Source organism: Temnothorax longispinosus, chromosome 2, assembly GCF_030848805.1.
Source record: "Temnothorax longispinosus isolate EJ_2023e chromosome 2, Tlon_JGU_v1, whole genome shotgun sequence".
Lineage (NCBI taxonomy): Eukaryota > Metazoa > Arthropoda > Insecta > Hymenoptera > Formicidae > Temnothorax > Temnothorax longispinosus.
Window position 1 is genome coordinate 10,921,356 of NC_092359.1, and position 17,401 is coordinate 10,938,756.

Consider the following 17,401-nt stretch of genomic DNA (forward strand, 5'->3'; position numbering starts at 1 on the left):
TCTTAGCATTAATTACGCATAATTCAAATATCCTACAATGCTTCGAAACGAAAAATTTCCGTATGCGTGATAACTGTGACGTTTGAATACAAATGAGATCGCTTTGTTCGGTTTAAATAACTTGGAACAAAGTTTATAAAAAAAAAGTTTTTAAAATATTTCATTTAAAATTTTACGCACGTAGAAACCGTTTCACATGCTAATTTCATTATTTTTTTTCGTTCATTATAAATAAGCAATATTAAAGAATCTCTGACAATGAGTTAAAAATTTGATACTATCATTTTGAAAAAAGAGCTTATTAAAAAAATTCACTTGAAACATTTATGTCATACTAGTACGACAATATTTTGTATTTTAATGTTTAATTTAATGTTAAATTTTAATGTAATTTCTTTAAAAATCGGTCCAACTTTTTTTGCAATGTGTAATTCCCTATTTTGAACATCGCATCATCGTGAAACTTTCATAATTGTAGAAAAAAGAATCTTTGACTTATATCAGTTTTTAAATATTAATTATCTTGATACGACTGAAACAAATTTTCCTTTAAACCTGGAAAAGATAAGATAAAAACAATTGGAATTCTGTAGTAAATAATAATAATAATAATAAATACTCCCGTGAATACTTTTGTTTTCGAAAATGAAAGAAATATGACATAGGTACTGCTGTTTAGATTAATAGCTTCGTTATATCGTTATATGTATGAATGCACACAGATACATATACCATCTCAGGGACAGGGGTTGTTATCAGGAACTAAAGTAGCAGGATGACTTCGTGGTAGGCCTCTCTATCTTAACCAAATTTACGGAAAACACTCAGCCCGGAGGCCACCGTCACCGGGAATCCTTGTCCTACCACCGACGAATGATCGGAATTCCTGGCATCTCTCTCTTTCTCTCTCTCTTTCCTTCTTTTTTCCTTGGAGACTTGTGACCTTAGGCCCTAACTCCGCGAGCGTGTTAAACTCGTGTTTCCTAATGGATTCTCAGAATCGTCATGATCGTCTCCAATCACTCGGGTCCCGTACCTGCGGCCTGCCCTTTCCCTTTCGCCCCTCTGATTCACGACGCGAGCGAGATTGAATTATCCTTACGTAATGCTTCTCGTTCTGCAACTCGACTCGGTACCACGATAGCCCGCAATACTATTTGAATTAACTGCACGATTACAATACTATTGTGATATATATATAGATAGGTATCTGTTGTACGATAAAATGTATTTGGTTCACCTATTGGTAAAGATAATAAGCGTCTTATCACGTAAATGTCAGTAACAAATTGCATGACTTTATTTCGATACGATGTTGTTATTAGAAATTTTCCATAAAATATCTACATAACTCGAATAAAAAGAATATATTCTACGCGTGGAAAATCAACTCGCACGAATTACTTTTTCGTTTCAAGTTTCGTCGAAGTTCACGGGATAATGGCTAGAGTTGTGGGGATTGCGCCTATATCTGTTTCACGCGAAAAATATTATTGCGAGCGCGATTTGCCCCAATCTTGCTCGAGTTCATCGTTCTTCGTCATCGTTTCTGATGTAGACCTCAGACGTAGCCTCGCTCCTCGTCCTTCGTTCCTGACGCGGAACTAATGGTGGTATCGCGACGGTAACGAAAGACGACGACAACGACGACAAAGAACTTACAGTGCCGCCTCCGAGGACACAGATCGTCGCGCAGTCGAGCCGCGATGAGGGCGATGACGATCCGATAAAATAACGAATCGTCGCGGTGCGATGCCTACCGACAACGTAACACCTGCCTGCGTCCGTTGTGGATGATTAGAGGATAAACAGGTATTGCGAGAGATTGAAACTTTTAATCGACGTAATAGGAAAGAAAATTATCGTGCCAGCTGATCGTCGTAGCGTACGCAAAAGTGAACACACAGAATTAAAAGAGAAATGTGCTATACATGCATACCTGGATTAGCAATGTTAAACTGTTTTAAAGCTATAACTTGACGTAGATCCTGGTGAATTAATTTTTTTCGTTTAATTACAGTTAGTTAAAAATTAGAATTAATTAATTTAAAAAGATGATTCAACAAAATAAATTAAATCTAATATTGTTTCTTCACTATTTTCTAGATTGTAATGTAACGTACATTTAATCATTTATTGAGGATTGAAGATTTTTTAATTTTTTTTATGTTCGAACAAAATATTTTTTTACTCGATATATTAATTTTGATAGGTAACTTCTTATTATTTTTTTTTACTTAACAATCAAGCTAAGAATTCTTTTTTAATCAGTGGATATTACAATCCAACACGATCGTTGTTGGCGAATTACGATCGTGCCCGGTGGACTCGTGCGGTCGTAAATATCCTCTCCCTTCGAATGAGTAAAATAAAGCCAGCGGGACACGAAAACAAACACCCGTCGAACAGGCGAAACGATCGCGAGGAAAAATAAGAAGAGGTAGGTTCGGCGAAGAGAAGAAGCGATCAAGTGCAATTGAAACGATCTGCCGGATCGGCCGATTTACAAGCGACCGGAAAGAAACAGCTGTCCGATCCGTCGAAGCGGATCGACGCGATGCAAGAAGAAACGATACAAGATCCGCAATAAAACCGTTGATATAAAAGTTGCAAATTCATAAGTAGATACATCCGACATCTTCTCCCGCCTGTAGATCAAAAACAACGAAGAGACGTTGTGTTTTATTTCAATTTGTTTATCAATAATAACTCTCTTCTATCTGTTATCTTTATTATAGGGCGAGGAAAATTAATCTCTTGCTATATTAGATGTATATTCTTAAATCGCACGTATCTCACGCGATCGTATATCGGCACAACGGTAATTTATATCCTGGAATAGCACTTTCACGCCTGCCATCCCGGTTTAGAATCTCCGCTTCGCATGCGTGCCGTGTCACCTAAACAATGCCGAAATTTGGAAACGACACCGCAATGGATATCTTTACAATCTATGTCGACGATACCATTATATTATTCCGGCTTCTTTATTACGTTTCCTCGTGTTTTCTCTCAGGACGGGAGGTAATTTCGGCTGTAATTTCGCCGGTCATTAAGACACGCACCTGCCGATAATCTAAGTAATCCCTTGGTGTAGCTAGATTTGATAGTAATATTACTGTTACTCGTAATGACGCGTCGTTGAGATGCCTTAATGATATTTTAAATGAGAAATCTAGTCATTTTTCTGTTTGTTAACGATTCGTGGATAATTTTTCAGGCTGATAATTATCATTACATTTATTTCACACTTTTGTCACACGACAATTATAATTAAATCGTATGTATAATTGTAGAGAAAATTGTATACGTATGAATATACAGCTATTACTATTTATTATATGATCGATATTTTTATTATTTTAAATACTATAATTTTCAAAATACTAAAGTTGTTGATATTTTAAAAATGTATTAAAATGTATCGAAAATGTTCTTTTATTTTCTATTATAATAACATATACCAATTATATATGTATATACATATATTTGTTATTTACAATATTTAAGTATTGGCTTAAATTGAAATGCATGAATGTAGCAAATCCTGATTACTTTTTAAGTTGCTATTCAAATACTTGGGAGGAATTATGTCCCATATAATTGCTTTTTAATTTAAAAAATGCAAACGCTGATAATATTAAGAATAAATCTTCGTTTCTCAGTAATATTTAAAACAATTCTTTTTTTAATCGTATCGTTTTTTTCTAATTCGTATATATGAAAATCTGTATACAAATTAAATGTCTGCTGCCGGAGTTTGACAAATGGCTGCCTCTGCGATTCGATGAAATTTTATAAACTTTCTGAGACAGAAACATCCGCTGATTTATCTCACCTGCATAAGATTGAATAGAAAATAGTATATTTAACGAGTGTGAGTTTTTTCTTTATGAACTAACAAACAACTGCGTCTATCCTTCCTTATCCTTCGGTTCTATTCCGTCGATTTGCTCTATATCAATTAGCGGAATTCCTAATTGGCACTTCATCCGGATGCGCGTGTCTCTACGTCCCTCCTGCCTCCCCTATCATTGCGTTTCGATTCTGCGAAACAAGTTAACGAGGTGAACATTTTACGTTTGATATTTACTCCGGGCCCGCCTTGGGTCTGGTTTTATTGAGTCATATATCAAAGCTTCGGGCCCTGAAAAAGCGAGAGGAGTAGGAAGACTGGCGCGCACACGTTTGAATCGACTGACGGAGTTCTCGCCTTCGTAAACTCGGAAGTTCATCGCGGTTTCTCAGCCCCCGAGCTGTCAACGAGTCCGCTTTAAATTTCAGATTGAGTCAATAATACCGGTTTATTTGTCGTTAATCATTTTTAATAACCGGGAGAATTAATAATAAAAAATAACATATAAAAATAAATCTTAGAATATATATATATATATTAACTACTTTTCTCATAAATCCAGTTGAAACAAACGTATTTTATTTTGAAGCCTTTAGGGTTCAAAATAAAATTGGAGATTACGCGTTCTCTTATTTTATTTTTTAATTTTAACCTGATTTTTTTAAATATATTATCTTTTCCTAACGCGAGCGTGAAATGGGCCGCTTTTCGCGCTTGTTTTGAGTAAGCAAAACGATCCATTTCTCCACTAGTGGAAAAATAGAGCCATTTCTCAACTAGTGGAGAAATGAAATTGTAAAACAAGCGCGAAAAGCGGCCTGTTTCACGCTCTTGTTGGGAAAAATAGTATGAACAACTCGCTTCACTCGTGCGACCAACTTCACACTCATTCAGAATCGACCACTTTTCCCACTAGTTGTACAATATACTATTCTGTTATACTATCACGATGTCTGTATCTAGATAAATTTGTAGCGTTACGTATTAAGTATTTAATTAATTTAAAGAAGTTTGCTTGTGATGTAACACGCGTCTTACATCGAGACGCGTGTCCGGTTTCCGTGATTCTTCGCCATTCGACCGTGTTTGAGATTAAAATGTCTCGAGTGCGCGGGAGGGCCAGTTTCGAGACGAGACGAGAGCGGATAAGGATGAAGCTGAACCGAGAGGAGATGATCATTGCGCTCGTCTTCTCGGCGCTTGGACGGGGAGCGTGGGTTTCGGTGCGCCGCGCGCGCGCGGCCATGCATTCCAATAAATAACGAAACAAAGGAGCTGCGAGGCCCACCCCGCCCCATCTGGTCCCGGCACCGGGCCCCGCCGCCATATTTACATCCGATAACGAGCCGCCGGCAGATATTTACATTTTTAATAGCATAAACCCACAGAGCCTCGGTCGGCTCGCTCATGGCAACGCTTTCCTCTCCTTTCCGTTCCCCTTTCCACTTCTCTCTCCTTCCCCTCCCTCTCCCCCCGGCCCTGTGGCCGTTCGCCATCAACAACCCCACCGCCGACGCCATTTATTAGCCTTAATTGATCGAAAGGGGTCTCTCCCACCCTCGCGTACTCTCTTTCGTCTTCCCCTTTCCCATCTTTCTATCCCCTTCACGCGAGCCAGTTCGCATTTTTGTCCGAGACGAAATTTCATTAGGTTGCAGCGAGGAAAGGAAACGGGGGAAGAAGCGGATGAGATACGACGGGGGCGAGGAAATGAGCCGTTCTTTTCACCGCGCAGCATATGACGCTGGCGCCTTCATAACGATTAGGACCGGCGGCGAGTTAACAGGTGATACCTGCGGAGAGATCACCCGTGACCGATCTGTTTTACCCCATTTCGGGATAAACCGAGGGGAACGCGCGCCGCGCCGGTCGGAAAATATCTGTTTAACAGGAAGGCGAAGGAATTCCTGAGTAATTTTCCTACCTTAATTAACTGCGCTTGTACGAGATATCTTTCGACAACTGTATTATACATAGGGTGAATCGAGAAAGCTACAAAAAATGTTAGAGCGTACAATACCTAAGTGATTAAGGAAAGCTTATTAAATGTACGTATAATAATTCTCTCGATGGGGTAGGAAGTTTTAACTTCCTCATGAGACTTACGTCCTCATTGTAATCATATAGCCGTGTACTATGAAATATGAAATAAAATATTACTACAGTTTGTATTTTTATATCTGTAAATATATTAGTTTTTTATATCTTATATGGTTGTAAAAATTTTACAATTGTATAGATATTTAACGACTTCTCGATATATCGTTATTCATTTTACTGTTTCGGTGATCAAAGTTGTCAACTTATCAAAGTTATAGTAGGGGGAGTCCGGGAGACTTGACCATAGAGGAGAGTTGAACCACTTCAAATATTTCGTTCAAATTTTAAACAAAGAGCTCAATCCGAGCACGTTAAAACACGTTTGTCTCAATCACAGTCGAAACGCACTACCAAGCGTCATGTTGTCACGTGCTCGGATTGAGCTCTTTGTTCAAAATTTGAACGAGATATTTGAAGTGGTTCAACTCTTCTCTATGGTCAAGTCTCCCGGACTCCCCCTATAAATACAATAAGAGCTTAATTACAATTTCCTTGAAATATTTTATGTGGTTGAAAAATTAGAAAAAGGAGCTTTTATTATGTATATAATAATTCAGAAATAGAAAAGTCCCCTTAAAAATGTCAAAATATATTTATGAATCGCTTATTTATCATGTAATGTGCTGTTAAATAATTTGGGAATAAAAGGGTTAAGTAATTCGCTTCCTATTTCTTGTTGCGCTTTTCATTTTATATTTTTGAGTAGGAGACTTTTGAACGAGATTCACCCGCACACTTCTTGTTCTACTGCGATGAAGATCATCCGGAACTTCCTTGAAAATCGAATGACGTCACATAGAGAACCCGCCGTATCGATAGTATAAAGCCAATATAACGTGTCAAAAAACCGTTTCGTTCATAAAATATTATTATCTTGATTCACGGTTCACGTTAGAGCAATTAGATTGATAATTAGGCGAGCGTCGTACACCAAAAGTGGTCGCCCAGTCGCCTTTAACTCATCCGAACCGCAGGAAGGCATAATCTATCGCGGGTTGGATATAAGTTGTTCGAGTTTGAGGTAAGTTTTAGTACCGCGGACGAGCCGCACTCGTGGGAGGGGTTAATTGGACGGAGTGTTTGCACTCGCAATTAGCGATTAGTAATTACTTCCTATGCGAACGAATAGGCGGGTGGAAGGGGGGGGAAGAAGAAGGGGTCTTTGAGGCTTCGGCTGTTTCGGACCGACGGAGCGATTAATGAGCCAATCGGCTAATAACGCGTCACGCAAGAATACGCGGTAACCGTTTTGCCGTCGCGTTGCCATTTGCGTTGTGTACAATGTATTGTTGCCGTTATTACCCAGCTCTTTCTCCCTCTTTCCCGGTTGTTTCACGCCGGTTGTTGGCCCTCGCCAACGTCGTCACTCCCACACGAGGGTCGTGGGCTCGTTAGCGAATTACGACACTCTCCCGCGCGCGCGTTTCATGCATCAGGGATAGTAACTTAGAGAGCGGGCGAGCGCGCGTTAATCCACTTTCCGCGGTCAATTGCACAGCGATTGACAAACATCGAAAGATACAAACATCGAGAGAGCAATGGACTCACGAGACTGAATTGTTAAATAATATTCTGTACGATAAATTCTATAAATATATAAAAATGTCTTTCGCACAGTATTATTGTAAAAATATTCTAATTATATGTTTTTATGTTAATTTATGTTAAGTCTTTTAAATTCATCGTTCGAGGTAAAATATAAATTATAAGTATGCAACATATTTGTATAATATAAAACTCGTCGACCTAACGCGGTAATTTCAAGTACGCCAATATGGAAGCATTTCTCGCTAAATACGTATCCAATTACGTGCGTGTCCAATTTATTGTTTTATTACCGTACAAAGTACTCAATGCTTAATCAAACGACTGTAAGTTTCTGCAGAATGCCTTGTCAGATTTACGCCACGGTAAACATCGAACTCATCGGCGTGGAATCGCCGGCCTGGAAGTTTGCGGCGAGACGTCCGCGACTCCCCATGCAGCCTGTATCCCCGATAATTGGTCTTACGAGCCGCCATTTAATAAATAAGCGAGACAAACGATCGCCACGCGATCGTACGTTAAAATTCGTAGCGTCGCCCTTCGTTTATCCGCCAGTCCAATAAATTCTCGCGATACTTCGCAAATCATCTCTCGGGGTGTCTCACGAGCGTTCGGCAGAGAATTTTGCGTGATACCTAAGCTCGAGAGACTCGTGGTACCGCGGCGCGGCGCGGCCGCGGCGTCCGCGAGAGGAGAGCAGCTGCGAATTTCTCAGAATATACCGAGCCCACGTGAAATATGTACGCACACGTACGTACGCGCGCGTGTGAAAAGCCCGACGCGGGATAAAGCCCCGCTAATTGGTGGAGCAAGGACGAGAGCGGTGTGGTGAACGCGCCGGCACACCACCACCGCACCGGCCGGCTCCGCGGCTCGCGTAATTCCGACTAATTTATTTGATTGCGCCAGCATGCCCGGCGCTCCTCGTCGTAATAAGACTCGCCCCTGCTCATCTCTGCCCTACCTGCCCGACCTGCCGTCCGCGGCCCAACCCCCGTCGCCAAGAAAGTAAAGAAACGCCCGCCCGAGTTCGATCTTCGATACGGTTTCGAGTTTCAATCTTGAGATCGCATCGCGCGCGCGAACGTCGTTTGCTCGACTCGCGAACGACTTGCTCGACCGCGTGATTAATTAATGTAAGAGGCGTGAGCCTTGACCGAACATTTTGCTCGAAATAAAGCTATTCTTAGAAAAAATAAATAAAATTGAGGCAGCATGTTAGTATAAATTTTGGAGCGGTAAATACAAGTAATCGAAAAATATCAGCGTTATTTCGCGCACCTATCAATTTCTCATTAGTTTTTTACTCTCGGTATTTTCATAATTATTACAAATGTTGCGTAATCACTTAGTTTGATTTATCGACTCTTGTTACATTTATTGCTTGCTCGATATCGTTTTCATATAATTTTTATCTCAATATCTCTTGACCATCTTATTCCACGAAATTTACAATGCGAAGGGAGAGGGCGGGGCTTAATACCTTTTAAATCGATTTTCTTTTCTTTAATCTTTAAATTATTTTTACAAAATAAAAATTGCAATTATTTGTGAAATACACTTGACTTAAAGAAATGGCGATTCTGCAGTTACGATTTTTCCTTCTTCCTCCCTTAAGTTTCCGACAAAAGTGCAGATTCTCGCTCTGAGTACCTTAACAGCTCCTTAACGAGGATCAAAAGCACGATATCCTCGTGTCATCGCATATACGGACCCATGCGAATGCGCGTGTGCAGGTTTCAAATGCGCTGTAGGAACCCTTAATAACAATGTCGCTCGCAGTTAGTACATGGGCGGTAGGTTAGTTAGCTAAGACCGTGCAGATGTTCGGCGTTTGAACAGGAGGAAGGAGGAGGAGGGGGGCAGAGAAAGAGCGGAGGGGCAAGCGGCGAACGCTAATAAAACACAATTAACGGGGCCGACCAATCAGCGGGCAACGCGGCACCATATACGCACGTGTAAAACCCGCGCGGCATTATTTACAGCCCGCCCGGCGCGTATTATTGGCAGAGCTCTGTTTGTTTTTTGCAATTAGCCGCGCGATGTTGCGAGAACCCGTGGAAGTTGACGTTGAAATTTTCGACAGCCCCTCCGGCTCGTCTCGAAAAACGTGTGTCTAGGACTTGAGACATTGTTTTGGACTTACCTTTCGGAATTGTTTTAGGATATTTGAGTTTTCATAAGCTCGGTGCGAGTACCTTCCTTAATGTAGAAGTTAAGTAATTCTTTATGACAAACACCACATCCGTACGAATCAGTAAAAATTTTATGCAATCTATTTTATTCTCTATAAAATTTTTAAAATTATTTGTTATACGTACATATTTTATAAAAGAATAATTTTTGCTAGCTTGAATAATAAGATAATTTAATTATTTATTTAGTAAGAAATGAAGTTCTCCTGGAAATAAATATGTTTGAAGAAATCCGTCAGTCGTTTCGCAATATGCTATAAAAATTACTTAACATAATTGGTTCATTTATCTTGAAAAACGCATAAAAGAAATTGCGATACGTAAATCATTTTTCCTATAATGTTTACATTAAATTATACATTAATTACGAGAAGTATTACGATGACTTTGCGAGATTACAGGCCTCGATTACTAGTCCTGTTAATCGACTTGCAAATTTAATTCGTGTGCCATAGATTGCGGCTTGTCGCGTACTTATAAACCATGTCCAATGATTATATCTTTAGTGAAGCCGTCAATCGCGCAGCGTTTAGAGAGTAAATAATTTCTAATAACACGGAATGTTATTTTTATTAATTATTTCCAGTAATAGGGATTTTTACTTAATGCGTTTAATTGCAAATTAGAAAATTTATCAAGTATTATTTTTAATAACATTCTTATTTCATATATAGATAATTATTTTACGTTTTTCATAAAATTATACATCAAAAGAACAGACATTATTGGTTCTTGAAAATTTCGCTTTTTAGCTAACGTAATGAAATAACAAAACGATATAATATGACTTTATCCTGGCGAAAAAAGAGATTTGTATTAAGGAGTACTAACAATAAGAAGTACGAAGAAAGAGATTCTCATAAATGTGTCTTAACATTCGAAGGATTAAACGGGTAGTTTCAGGCGTATACCCGACGATAAAAGTTTCGTAATTTTATGCAATTATACTGCAATCACTAATTTGAACGGAGAATTTGCGAGCATGGGGAGGGGTTGTACGTAACGTTTCCAGAACGATGAAATTTTAAACGCGAGGGTGGATCGTTTGTGTAATGGGATAACGGGAATCGATGGGTGGATATAAAGACGTAGCTTACCTCGCGGGGGAACATCAACCCTCGCTCGTGAAAGCCAATCGAGCACGAACAACCACCCTAATCGCGGAGCGCCATTGGCTCGGAGTTACCCCAATTCTATTACACCTTCTGTCATGACCATTTATAGCGTTTAATCGACCAGACCGGATCATAATATGGCGGCGATAAACCCCCCGGTTGGGCCATGCACATGCCATCTCATCCCCCTGAAATGTTTTTATCGTTAAATGGAAAAGTCAACATTTGAGGTTTCGGGGTAAACGCGAACGCTCGAACATCCTAAATATCTTAAATCGCATTTGATACTTTAATTATTAGTCATTAGAAAAAAAAGAAACTTTAGGAAGAAACAAAATAATGAAAAAAATTAATGATATTCTAAATCAAATAATAAATTTGATCAAAATATTACTACGTTTTGATGGTAATTTTGTTGAACTTTATAATATTCAGCGATTATGGAAAACTTTAATAAACTACATAGCCTCCTTATCGTTAAAATAACTGTGTAGCACTAACGTGGTAATAAATATATAATATTTGAGAATATAAAAATTTCTAAAATGTTAAAAAATAATATTATCGGATAATTCGAACTTTTAGCTTAAAATAAATAGTCTTTTATCAAGTATGACAGTAATTACTACAGTAAAGGTAGCTTTAAAACATTTTTGCTCGCTGTACCGCGGTTGTTAAGTCAACTACTTGAGCTCGCTTATCTATGCGTCTGCACAGTGGGTAATTATTTATACCCACTTTTAAATATTTACCTACAAAGTATGCAAGAGTACACTAATAATACCCGTGCAGCATTAATGTGGCGATAATTATACACTTCTGTCCTCCTTCCGAACGTCGATGACAAAGTACATTGGAAAAATTTACAATTGTACGCGGAAATTACTTTGAGTACCAATAATCGTGTGGGAAGGTGTCCCATCTTCGCGTGTGGATTAATCCATTATATTTGTCTTTAATATAAAATTGTACCTAGGCGCTTAACAAGTTTTGACTGATAACGTTAACAGTTTCTTTTCTAATAATAATTTTCTCTAAATAGCTGCCACTTGTCTATTTTCAGTTCTTTCCGCCAAGCGGAATTCGTTAACTCGATGATGCACCGCGATTACATTAAATTAGCAATTCTTATTTTGTACGCGCTTATCTGTATATGCTACATAATTCGTTTTACGTGTCTCGTAAACTTGATCGGGTTCCCGTGATCGGTCTATGAGTCGGACAATGTACACAGATACATGTTGAAGATTAAAGAGTCGCAATGTGGGTATAACGTAAGCCAAGCAAGACCGAATGCAAAATGGGACGCCCCAGCCTTCTCAGATATAACTAAAGAGTGTTGTAATTACACAAACACACGGTGCACACACACATTACGTTCGATAACGATGACGTACAAACCAATACATATATTCTGATTTGTTATTAACTAAAAAATCTAAAGCCCCTTTGCGCCATATGTCTAATTTTTCGGCTGCCTCGACTAATTGATTGTAAACCGTGTGATACTCGTCGCCCAATTCCGCCCTGGCAATTAATATCGCGCGTTCTGAAGTATATGTATATTGCGTTGTGCGTATACATAATTTGTTAATCAATGATCTATCTTGTTAATTACCCGATAACAAGCCGATAGTTCATCGAGTCGCGGGGAGAATGAGATTCCGTTATCGCACGAGCTCGTTTCGCTTTATCGGCCAACAACTAAATGGTAATTCACTATTTATTCGTCGCAAGAAAGTCGAGTAATGCGCGTTATCGTTAGCCGCGCAGGTATTTTGCATATCGGCCAACTAGAAACTCGGCCGCGCTGCGCTGCAGCGTGCGCGGCAGCGGTTTTTTTTTCCGTTATTCCACGCTCATATCACTTCTTCCGCAACCGTGTTCTAACTATGCGGATGCTGCGACCGGGTCGAAATGTCGAAAACATTGTCAATTTGTAGAGGTATATCTTCATATTCGCGGAAAAGGCTATAATCGTTTGCTCGCAAGTATCAGTAACGTTCGACAAACAAATATCTTGAATCACTTCAATCAACTATTCGAGAATTAAATATATTTAATTACTAAATATTAAAATATTTAATTACATCTTTGCAATTCTAACTTTTTAAAGTAATTGCTATAGCTGGATACAGCTAGCTCCGAAATTATATATGCTTTAATAAATGTAACAATTCGAATTTTTTATTTATAATAATGTGAAGAAATTAGAAGTGAGACTAAAGCAAACGAGCGATGAGAATACGAATTATCCTTTTCAAAAATTTTCCGCGATTTAGGAATGACTTCTAGGAGGGAGGGACTTACGAGAGTGATGTAATAATTCGCTCCAGATCTCTAATTGGGGATCGTTTCAATCACGTATTTATCTACACCGTCGATACGTGTCGGCAATAACGACAGCGATACAGTTTTTGCTAGATCCATGGGCGGACTAATTTCGAGTTAATCGCCGTCTTATCGCGATCTACCGACTATAAATGCGCCTTAATTAACTCCGCCGCTCTTATAAGGGCGGCCGGTTTTTGCTGAATCTCTCGCACAAAAGGCACTCGTGGGGAAAAAGTAAACCCTGGGACTGCGGTTTCTCAAGCCCCCGGAATGTCGTGCGGCTTTGATCGAGGAGGTAACTGATCGTCTTACGAAAGCCCGATGTCACGATCGATCTTTTGTTTCCCCCTTCTCCCCCGATATTTCTTTCCGTGGAATTTAATGAAAACATTCGCATGTTTCCTCGAAACTAATCTCCAGGGTGTTATTATACGCGACAATTTTTACGAACCGCTTCAGGAATTATAATGTTTTACGAGTCGCGAGCTGATCGACAAGGACTCCCAATCTATATATCATGTATTACATACATTTTTGTGTATCTGATATTGCACTATGTCCATTAAAAATATGCCGCGTTCAGACCTCTATCGGAATTGATAATTTTCCGATATTTATGGCCGCAAGAATTAGACCTCGTTTCTTTTCTTAGAACCGCATGCGAAACGTGTCGCGAATTCTTTCCCGGTCGCAAACTTCACACTCGATTTGTGTGTAAACACATACAAGACTATATCACTCAAATTATTCCCATATATCGCCGTAATTAAGGATTCTGTAGCACCGTATAATCAACGCGCAGAATGGATTTTTTATACGACGGCAAATTACATAGATCTACTAATAATTACACTTCCAACTTAATCAACTCAATAATTAACTTGTCTACCAGATAGCCTTAGAATATGATATACCTGTCACCTATCATAAACATAGTCGCTTATTTTTATTTATGAAGCAACAAAGTTCTTTTTATCTATCGTTATATGTTTACCAATATTTTTGTATATTATTCACTTTCGTGTAACTTTTTCGAAAATTACTATCCATCATTATACGTATTTTTGATAATATAATTGTCTGGATTTGTGTTGTTATGAGGATTATTTGAGATAGTATTTTGTTCATTTTCTTTCTCGCTTCTCGAATAAATTATACGTAAAAAATTAAAGGAAAGATTAAAAGATTTTAAAAAATATTATAATAAAATTAAATAAGAGATTTAAACCAATATAATCAAGAACAGCTTCTAATACTTGGCAGGTGTCAAACGTTCACAAAAATACATATCTAAATTTTAATTTTAGACACGTGGAAGAATGAATTTCAATTTTAGACTCCGTGGGAATATGAATTTTAATTTTAGACAATATTAGTGGTGGTTTCTATATAAACTTCATAATAGAAATGTATTGCGTAAACTCTATATTTATTTATTCGAGATAAGTATAAAAAGTATCTCGACAGCTTTAAAACGCGAATTCGCCGATATTGCAATTGTTTTAATCGGCGCACGAATGACGAAAGTGGACTGTCTAAAGACTCACTTGGCGAACGCTCGTCGTCCTGCGCGGGGAGCTCCGTTTCCTCGACGTCGACGAGGCTGCGGATGCTGAAGACGCTCTTCGCCACTCTGGTCTTCTGCAGATCACCGACGCCTTCCGCGGCCCTTCTGGGCGTCGTGCTGAGATCCATCGTCGATACTTCGCACTATTTTCGTAGGCGGGAAGGAATCGGCATCTCACGTCCTCTCACCGTACGCACCGAGATCGTGTCGTCTCCGTCGTCGGCGTTGTCGCTCGCATCTTCGGCCTCGTGACCTCATTAACGAATAACGCGCGAATGTCGTCCGCGAGAAAAGCCAGTTTCCTAGTCTCCTTAACTTGGCCGATCGTCGATGCGCCGAGATCGACTCTTGCTACTCTAATTTACAGCTCCAATTGGACGGACTTGATAACAAAACACTTTAACACGTCGTTCTCTACTTATCTATTTTCTTGCAAAACGTTGCAGCGTCTTTTCTTGTTTTCCTCTCCTGTTTCTAATATCAACGAGAACTTTACGACAACTCGATCTCGATCGCCGTCAACTTGTTCTGTCAACTTTGACGACTCCGTTCGAATTCAATTTTACGGAGCTCGACTTTAAAAAAGAGCTACTTCGTTCACCTGCCGCTTATCTTTTTTATTCGGATTGTAGCACACGCAGATATGTTGCACCTAAGATAGCAGACCGCGTCGTCAGTTCGCTGCAATATATTTCCGAGAATTCGACGATAATTCAGTTTTTAAACTGAACAGTTTTTCCGCGTATAGCAGATGCAATGATCATATATCACACGTTATCGATTGCACTTTTTTTTCTTCCTGGTCCCGGAAATCGATTATCTCGAGTGTCTGACGATCGCGTCTTGTAACGTCGCGCTACCACCTGGCAGATCGTCTCCTCGCGATCCAGGAAATCTCTCCCTCGCGAGCCGATCGTCCCACCATTGGGCGGAATCGATGATCGGTTCGCACTTCCGCTTCCGGGCGAGGAATGATCGTTCTCTCCGTGCGAGAATGCCTCCGGATGGATCATCGAGTTACGTGTTATCTCGATTCCGTTGACCGGAAGCGCATTATCGCGTTAATCGTTATCAGCGCGGTGCCGATCGTGGCCTGGCGTCGCTTCGCGCAAGAGCTTACTCCTGCCGGGCCCTGTAAACACGCTCACACGCACACGCGCACGCGTCTGGAAAGGATCGATGAACTCTTTCACGGTTCACGTTGTCCAACTCTCGGCCGTCCTTGTGTTTACAAATCGCGGCGCCTGATTCGATCTTCCTTCCGTTTTCGCGCAGACCACGACCAGTTTTTTTTTTTTTTTTTTTTTTTTGTTTTTTTTTTTTTTAGGACCGGTCAGTTTGGGGCGGGAGGGGATTCGCCTTAAATCGAACAAAGTAGCCCCTCACGCGATCACTTCCGATTTTCGATCAGCTGACGCTCGACACGTGACGACGGAGGACAATAGGACGTCGAAGACCGTGTGGAGTGACAGTTTCATCAATCCGAGACTTTTTTTACGGAAACACATCAAAATCGCTATAGACGCAAAACCTCGGCATTCAAGGATTGCGATTATGCGATTATGAGATTATTTAAACACTACAAATGGGTGGAGCGTGTTTTATTTACAAATTGCTGATGCCGCAAACTCGATTTGCTACAACGTCCGTGGTCAGTCTCTAATGGTCGATTTGGACACATTTATCGAACTCTTCGAGATTGAATAAATATTATTTTCCCCATGCAATATTTATAACTCAAGGAGTGATATCATTGCACATTAATCCACGTATACTCAACAAGTAACAACGTCTTTTCCGAAATAATGTAGAATCCCGTAGTGACTGTTCCAGTTCGCGCAGACGTCATATCCACGTAAAACACACTGATTCTTCCTCAAACTAACTATTAGCGCCACAATGTCCACGCTCGTTTAATTTCTCAACGTAGCGTCAACATAGGAGATCATAACACCTCTTGTCACCCAAAACATTTCCTCTAATCACGGTGGTACATGGCTCGCAGGTATCGCATATACACGCAGGTGTCGTATCCAATTAAGAGTACGTTCCATATCGAACCGATTGCTCGCGTAGCAATTTGCATCACGCACACTTTTCTAACTTCGCGATCGGCGTGCCCTCGGGCATGTCGCGCGTAACGAGCGCGGCGACTGTCACCGGACGTTCATCGGTCTCTCACCCGCGCGGTGGGACAGCAGCCGGCTCGAGAGCGGGCTTGACAGCTCCGGTCATGACGGTACGGAACCGTTCGAGAGAGGCGAGAACGCGAAGCCGTAGGCGCGCGACGCGGCACACACGCGTATCGCGAACTCCTGGCCGGCAATGTGCGCCGCCGCGTTCCCTCCACCTCGAGGAGGTCGATCGCTCGCGCTGCCCCAAGGTGATACCAGGTGGTAGAGGGGAAGGTGTGGAAAACCCGCGGACCGCCTTCGTGGTATAAAATGGAGTTGGGCACGGGTCGAGGGCCCGCCCATCGGGCTCCACCCACAGCAGTTCGGCGACGAGAAGGGTTGACGGACCGAACTCTCTTCTCTTCCGGAGGCTGTTCCCGCTGACGAGAAGAGATAAGTCGACGCTTCGCGTGCGCGCGGACGTCTCGACGCGTGCGTCTTGGTTTTCGATGTTCCTGGTGCGAAAAGTAATTATCGATTTTATCGGGTCTTTCGAGGATTATCGCGGGGATTCT

At 40.5% G+C, this 17,401-nt stretch overlaps 1 protein-coding gene across 1 annotated transcript in view; it reads right to left on the bottom strand.

The window, feature by feature from the left end:
* The window catches only part of LOC139809179 (retinal homeobox protein Rx-B), a 143,437-nt gene extending 126,408 nt beyond the window's left edge, over positions 1-17,029 (bottom strand). Inside the window, exon 1 of the mRNA XM_071771890.1 lies at positions 14,693-17,029. Coding sequence (XP_071627991.1) covers positions 14,693-14,840 — 148 coding nt within the window. The 5' untranslated portion in view covers positions 14,841-17,029. The remainder of the gene's footprint in view (positions 1-14,692) is intronic.
* Positions 17,030-17,401: the final 372 nt, after the last annotated feature.